General features: G+C 29.7%; 1 protein-coding gene across 1 annotated transcript; it reads right to left on the reverse strand.

The window, feature by feature from the left end:
- Window positions 1–828: 828 nt before the first annotated feature.
- On the reverse strand, window positions 829–4,010 carry LOC127119216 (uncharacterized). Its single transcript, XM_051049400.1, has 2 exons — window positions 2,731–4,010; window positions 829–1,249 (listed from the first exon to the last, which is right to left on the reverse strand). The coding sequence occupies exons 1-2, from the start codon at window positions 3,164–3,166 to the stop codon at window positions 1,200–1,202; spliced, it is 486 nt and encodes a 161-aa protein (XP_050905357.1). The 5' UTR covers window positions 3,167–4,010; the 3' UTR covers window positions 829–1,199.
- Between the last annotated feature and the right edge of the window lie 4,617 nt (window positions 4,011–8,627).

Raw genomic sequence — 8,627 nt, forward strand, 5'->3', positions numbered from 1 at the left:
ATGGATGTCACATTTCACAAAATAGGGTGAAACTTGACCGGATCAATTTCTGAAAAGGATGGAAGAGTTTATCAAATTGAGTAATATTGAAAGAGAATCAAATAAGAAACGGTCAAAGAAGGAACCGCCAATAGATATAGATTTAGATGGTGACACATGTTTTGATGCATTTAATTTTTTTCTAACAATGTCACTAGTTTATTGTTTGTAATTTTATCAATGATGTATTCTCGATAAAATATGAGACTTACGTAATGTATATTCTTTATTAATGTTATAAAATTTGAAAATCCAAACTAAATACTCTATTGTGATATTAAAAAAATCAAAGAGTTGTCAAACTCAAATACCATTCACCCTCGATTGACGACGAATGAAAGATATGATTCACCAAACTTGAACCGAAGATATATGAAGATATAAAGATATAAAGGTTATGTGGAATACATTGTATACTTCTTTATCAAAGAGTTCAATTGAAGTGGATACGACAATTATAAGATCGACTGAAAATATTTTAAAGATGTTGTAATATCTTGAATTACTCTTTATAATAATGATGTATAATGTTAAATTTATGTCAATGACTATGAATGCAATGTTAAATATTTAAATGTTAATTTATGTTGTTTTTGTTTTTTCCTTCACATTTTTATTTCTCATGTTCTTAAAACTCAATTACTCCCAAATTAGAATGTCGTCACGCTCCGCAAGAAGAAATGTGAAGGAAAAATGTGAAGGAAAGAAACTCCAAGAGACACTAATTCAAGGATGAAAAAACATATTTTAAAGAAAAACATAGAGAACTAAAAAATTGTTGGATCACGATAGGGAAAAACATAAACTCTATATGACATCCTATTTTCATATAATTTTGATTTTCTTTCAAGAGAAACTCTTTTGTACCGCAACAGAAAATTCTTTAGTAAAAGTGGCAATATCGTTATGTTCTAGCTCCAAATTTTGCATTGCAAATTGAGCTTTTACAATAAGAGAAATGGATTCTATGTACAAAAAATTATATTGGATGCATAATGAATTATTTTTGCCTCCTTTATTTCAAGAAGGTGGTCAGAAAGGTCCTTAGTTATAAAAGATGAAGCTGTGTATGTTTGCTAACGCAAATAGAAATTCTTCAATGGCACAGCCATTGGTCGAAAACTGTGTTGACAAACACACAGGAAGTGGTTTTCTATGCTTCAAAATTTCTGAAGTGAAGCCAACCATTGTTCCAAGTAATTGTTTCCGGCTGCAAATTCAATCAGTAATCCAAAAAACAATAAGTTAGGATGACACATATGCTGATACAGATATAATACAATAGATGAATGCATCAACAGATCAAAAGAAAAATTAGTACAATGAATTATTAGAGTTAAAAGCGTTGCCACTATTGATTACAACACAACATTCCTCCTTTTTAAAATGGCAAGTTGTTATTTTAAACACAACTAACCAACTTGCAGTTTTGAGTATGCAATGGTTAGAAATTAAGGTCAATCATCTTGATCCGTGTGCCTATAGTCCTGTGATATAAGATGATTCAAGTACAAGACATGGCACCAAAACCCATACATGTGGGTACCCGCCCAAATCCACCTCGAATTTGACGAAGAAAATCCATTTTAACTGAATTCGGATTTAAGTTTCGGTTTTCCTCCATTTCAATACGAGTATAGGGTGGATAATGGGAACCCAAGTACTCGCCCTAAACCCACCCCGTTGATAATTTAAAAATTTTAATTTGGATAATTTAAAATACTAATTGTTTGGTTAAAACATTGATATTTGGTTTGTAGTTTGTTATTTAAGATATATGTTTAAAAAATTTCAAGATTATTTTAAATAATTTTTTTTCTTTTGTTAGAGTTTGGGGGTATATTTAGAGTTTGGGGGGTATATTATGAGTTTATGAGTTTGGGGAAATGAACCCATTGATCTTGATGCGGGGATGGGACCGGGCAAGATATCCGAATCGAGATTTGAATTTGGATATAGGGAACCGCTCGTCGCCATGCTTGAGTACAATCGTTCATAAAGTTAAATAAAACAAAAATTCATTTTCCAAAGCAACAAAGAAACAGTTTTAAGATTAGAAAAGATATAAAAGGTTGTTCTATTTAACATGTCAAGTTAACATAGTACTATAGTAGTCTTGAATTAAACAGTACTCTCAACATAGTGTAAGCAACCAAAAACAAGAGATAAAATAAGTATCTTTGTAAAAGACATGAAAGCACTCAAGAAAATTAAAGATCATGCCTCTGTCTATAGTAATCACAGTTCCATACACAGTTACACACACCAAACATTAATATATATTAAAAAAAACCATAAAACAACAACCTAGTAGATTGATCCATTAGAAGGTAATTCTAAGAATAAAAAAAAAGCAGAAGCATTTGTCATGTATTGTGCTTTTGTATCTAGCTAGCCAAAAGGCCTAATCACCATTGCACTAATTGCACTAAGAGTTAAATTATTTGCCAATATACCAAAATCACCAACACAATAACCATGATGATAATGACACAAACATCTCTTCATCAGGAATCAAAATCATTAATCAAGCCCAAACATATCTAAACAATTACAGATTATAAAAGCATATGAACAAAAAATGTTTCTTTAAGGAATCATAAAAAAAGTAAATCAACACACCAGAAACGCGACGCGGCCACTAATTGCAGACAAATTTTACAAATTTCAATAGCAAGTTCCAAATCTTACCAGAAGAAAATTCATTTGGTAGATTCTTGATCGCGGTCAAAAGATGATTATTTGATCCCTCCACTTCCTTGCAGCCAGGTCTATAACAAGGAACCAAAACAGCGAAACTACTATCAGACTCATCATCACTCTGAAAATCAGAACCATGAGGCTCTAACCACCCAATAGACCAATCTGAGTCATCAGATTCAGAGCCTGATAAACAACCACCACCACCATCAGATGATACTAAAACAACATCACACTCTCTATCAACTCTCTTCTCTTCCCTACTCCGCCACTTCTTCTTAACCCTCCTTTGATTTGTTCCCTTCACCAAAGGGAACTTCAAAGACTCACTTTCTTTCAGTGAAGATGTATTGCCATCAACAACAGGCTTCTTTTCCTTACTACCACCCCATAACCACCAAGACAAACGTGTCAAAGACACAGCCATAGTTGCAAAATTGTAAACCTAAAAGGGTTACAGCAATGGTTAAAGAAACTCTGAAAGAATCGGAGGCCGAAAAAATTGAGACACGGAATGGCCAGTGGTTCTGCCGGTTGCAGTGACCACTATATCAGAAAAATTGATCCATTCATCAACCAAAAAATTACTATATAAATAAATATATTCAACCCAATAAACTCATAATCCAATTATATTAATTGATAAAAGCCAAAATTGAAAATATATCTATTATATTAAAGATTAAAAAACAAAAGCAATTCTGAAACAGATCAAAACTCAACTAGGCAAATTGAAGAGCTTAATTTGATTGGAATTGGATTTACAGGACCATTTCCCAAAATTGAATGCCACCAAAAATTCTCACACACACAACACAATACTCCAAGAAATTGATCCAAAATAAAATAAAAATTATCCAATCCCACCAAAAATATCAAAAATATTTATTTATTTTTTATCAACAAATAGAAACCCTCATATCTCATATTTCAGCACGAAATTGGCAACAAGATTAGGGACAAAAACGGGAATTCACAACACACTAAAAAATCATCGGAAAAAAACCCCAAACTTCTCGCCGGAAAATCTGATCTTAATGATACTATAAACAAAATCAAGAAGATCGGAGTGAGAGTTTAATTCGGCGAAGAATCAGTAAAAGCAGAAAGAAAAAAAAAAGAACACTATATAGAAGACTCAGTGAATCGATTTCAAAACCTAACTCGACAAAAAAAAATTCTTCGTCTCTCTCCTATATCGTCTTTAATCTTACTTCTGGTTAGGGTGGAAAAAACTCAAATCGCTACCCAATCGTAATGAAACTCGTGTTCTTCTGAATTTATAGAATTACTTTTTCAATCTGGTTAAATTCAACGATCTAGATTGGATGGGTTCTTTTGATATACGGTTAGATTGAGGGTTTTACGCTATTATCATGCACACTCTCACACGTGATGTGGTGATATTATTTTAAATGAATATATCTGTTTTAATCAGAAAATATAGGAACAACTGACCATCACACTAATTATTGGTTGATTTTTTTGACACGTGTCAACAAAAATATATATATATATATATATATATATATATATATATATATATATATATATATATATATATATATATATATATATATATATATATATATATATATATATATATATATATATATATATATATATATATATATATATATATATATATATATATATATATATATATATGGGAAATATTATAAAGATTTTTTTTAAATGTCTCAATCAGTTGATAAATAATTTGACCACTTGATATGCGTGATTGATGAGTAATTTATAAGTTAAAGAAAACATTTTGACAATCTTATATTAATGAACTTTTAAATCCAATTCATCTAAATTATTTTCATTAAAAAGTTTAAAATAAAAAATAAAATAAATATTAATTTTAATTTTGAATATAATTTTAATGAATATTATTTGTATGATCGGATCAATATTTTTAATTTATTGTTCTTTGTCTTCTACTAATATTAGTAGAAGACAAACAATTAGACGAGGGGAAGACTTAAAAAGATTATCAGAGAAGTTATTGTAAATTTTGAGTGCGCAATTTAAGAGGGAGTGAATTAGATTTGTTAGATTTTTTTGGATATTTAAGCAAGTTCCTTTTCTTTTTAATTTTATGGTTTAAAATAAGATGTCTGGGTTGTTTTGAATGATGAATAATATAAAATTAAAATGCAGGAAGTAAAGAACATAACGATATATTCTGATTCCTCTTTTCAAACAAGAGTATTTCAATTCCCTCACATCCCGTGAGAGATTTTTAGTATTGTTAGACATTTGTACAAGTCTAACACTAAAACTTATCTTACCATCTTCTAACAATAACAAAGAAATACATTACTTCCTTGATTTTACAAATACACTAACTATGGTAGACTTTGAATCAAACCAATTCAAAGGACCTTTCTTCAATAATCGCCAACATTATGATGATTCTCCCATGAAAAAGAAAACACACCACATTCTATTACAAACAAATGTCACCACACACTTGATGATCAATACAAATTATGAATACAAATTTGAATAATCTTTTCAATTTGACTTAATATATTTTTTAATATTATCTTCCACTTGAATACAATTCAAGAATATATATATATATATATATATTATATATATATATATATATATATATATATATATATATATATATATAGAGAGAGAGAGAGAGAGTTATTCATTGAATTTTGTAGGCCAATGCCCCCACTAATATCTTACACATACATATATGTACTAATACTACTTATACATGTACTAATATTGCTAAGACAATACTACTAATAATTGTACTAATATTGTTAATACTGACATATAAATTAAAATTAGATCGTATAAAATATTATAATTGGTTCAATTTTTTAATGATTCAACGTTGAAATACATACTAGTTACAATTGAAACCAATAATAATAACATTATTTGTGGTCTTGGAATTGATATCAAATTTTATATTAAATGTTTATGTTAAATTTTAACATAAATCATCTATTCCTATGATATATAATTAAATATATTTGTGAGCAAGATAATAGTTAATTAAGAACTTTTAAATCATATTTGAACTTTAGATTTTGTACGTGTGTATTTTTTATAATTAATGTCATCACATTTAAAAGACTAAAAGACTATTATATTATTAATGATATTTATTTTTAAAATAATACATATTTTAAATTTAAAAGTATTATATTCTATTTTAAATATAATTTAATTGATATATATATATATATATATATATATATATATATATATATATATATATATATATTAAATAATATAAAAAATTATACATTATATTAATGCAAATATTTTGTAAATATTATAATAAACTAACATAATAAAAATTATATATATTTGTCTCGATATACTAATTTTTCTGGCTCCGTACATATATAAAAAGTTATATGATTTTAAAAAAAAATGAAATATATATATATTATATATATATTTTGCCTCGATATACTAATTTTTCTTAAGTGCTCAATATATTTAAAAACAAATTATATGATTTATGAAATTTATGCACAGAAAGTTCCTCTCAAAAGGTTATGAACACATACAATAGACGAATTATGTGAAAAATATGATGAGAAGAGGTAATTTTGAATATAAAACTTAATACTATTTATATGACACAAGATACCTTTTGAAAAATCATGTCAATGCTTTAGAGAAACTTCAGAAAATTTATACAATGATTAGGGAAAGGATGTCATAAAAAGAGGTAATGAAAAAGTGTGTCAAAATTCATAAAATTTTATTATGCTTCAGGAACAACGGATTGTTCTAAGAAGATAATCTATTGTTGCTTTTGTTACAATATTAAATTTCAAAAAACTAAACTGTGACAATATATTGTTATGGGATGACAATCTATTATTGCTGACTTGGTTTTGAAAAATTATTAGGCAGACCCAACAAGATAATGAATTGTTTACTATGACAATGGATTATAGTAAAAATAAAGTTTGAATTTTTTCTAAGTTAAAAATAGGTTTATGATAAATCATTATTTATCCACAACAATAGATCGTTGCTCAAAGAAAACTTGAAGCTTTCCAAGTAAAAAACAAGTTTTTGAATGATCAAAATGCATAATTGTTTCTTGAGCACCTAAGATATATAAATAATGAATTTCATATCACCTTAGACGAGACACGTGAATTAAATCCTTGAGATGTCATATCTTGATCATAATCAAACTTGTGAAAAATTATGTTCTTCAATCTTAACTTGAACATGAAACATTTGTATAACAGGAATATGCGTGGGGATTTGGTTAGGCACTGGATCATTTGTATAACAATAATTATCTGGGTTGCGCACATCTGTGCGATTTGGATTTAGGAGGATAAATTATTGTAACACATTATTAGCAATTATTAAATTAAATTTACTGTCACTCCTTCGTTTTACTAGTTTCATGTTCCTTGCCATGTCAATGTCAATGGTATGATGCGGGAGCGGGGTTAGTCTGGAGAATTTTTCTCTGAGTCCTAGGACTCTGGCTATGGAGGTTATTAAACCTCCAAAAATAATCGGGCCTCGCTTCACATTGACAATGACATGCATGTGAGATAGCATAAACGGGACGGTATTCACCTTTTCTGGCAAAAATGTGGCGAACAAATAAAAGAGTTCTTTTTCATTCACCTTGTTCGAATTTGCTCGGCCAAAAATAGTGCACGCCAATATTTGGCGGAAATATTGAATAGCCGGATTTTGAATTAAAGTGGCTCTGTTTCCCTCAAAACTATAGGTTAGTGTACTGGTTATTGCCCTCCAAAATGGTTGGAAGGCGCGTTACCAACCCTCAGTATCTGGGACCTCACTTATTACACCATCCCCATGGGGAAAATGTAACAGGTCCGCTAATTGGGAAAATGTAAGGGCGTATTCGACGTTAAATAAGCGAAACTGGACAATCCCACTGGAGCAGTTTGTGTTGGGTGTAGGACTAAAGATTAATGAGCTTAGGAATTCTAATGTTAGTTGAGCATAGACATGGTCCTTGAGAGATAGAGAATAATTCAAGTTTAAAATATTTAGCATATAGTTAACACTATCTTGAATTCCTAAAGCATATAAATAGTGTTCATCGACATACCTTGTCGATTCAATCTTTCTGGGGCTTAGAGACGTGTAGATCTCCTCTTGTAATTTGCCCGGCTCGCCGTTTCTGAACACTATTTCGTATTCCCTCATCTGTGGCATAATGAATTTTACACCCTTTATGTAATATAGTGAGAATAGAGCAAGAGATGAGAGAAATATGTGAATGAGAGTTATGAATTATTTAGATAATATGGGTGATTTATATAGAGGTGAAGGTGGTTGGAAAATTAATTGGTAGATAAATAGCATTAATCATATTCAATGCCTTGGTCCACGAGATTTGAAAATTGGTTGAATGGCATTAAGCATTGTCTTTATGCAAGGAACATTTCATTAAAGGTGAGTTGAATGGACCAAATCACACAGCCTGCACATGCAGGCTTGTGTAGTGGCCTGCGCCACTTTTGGTGTGTGTGGCAGGCGCCACTAGGGCCCTGTGGCGGGCACCACAACCCTCACATGGGCGCCATAACTGTGTGTGGCAGGCACCACATGCAGTGTGGTTTCCCATGCGTGTGTTTTTATTTTTTTTCTTTGACCATGCAATTTTTAATTTACCAATAAATATAGTGTATGGGAATAGAAAAGCATGACACATTGGAATGGAATTTAATCGCAGCATTGACGAGTAAAAGAATCGGGCAAACGGGAAAAAATGAAATAATCTGTCTACTAAAATAAAAGGAAATGAAGTAATTAAATAAATTCCAATGTATAAAAGTAAACAACAATAAAATTCCAACATGAAAATAAAATAAAATGAAAGTCAGTAAATCGGTAAC

Source organism: Lathyrus oleraceus, chromosome 2 (assembly GCF_024323335.1).
Source record: "Lathyrus oleraceus cultivar Zhongwan6 chromosome 2, CAAS_Psat_ZW6_1.0, whole genome shotgun sequence".
NCBI classification, from domain to species: Eukaryota; Viridiplantae; Streptophyta; class Magnoliopsida; order Fabales; family Fabaceae; genus Lathyrus; species Lathyrus oleraceus.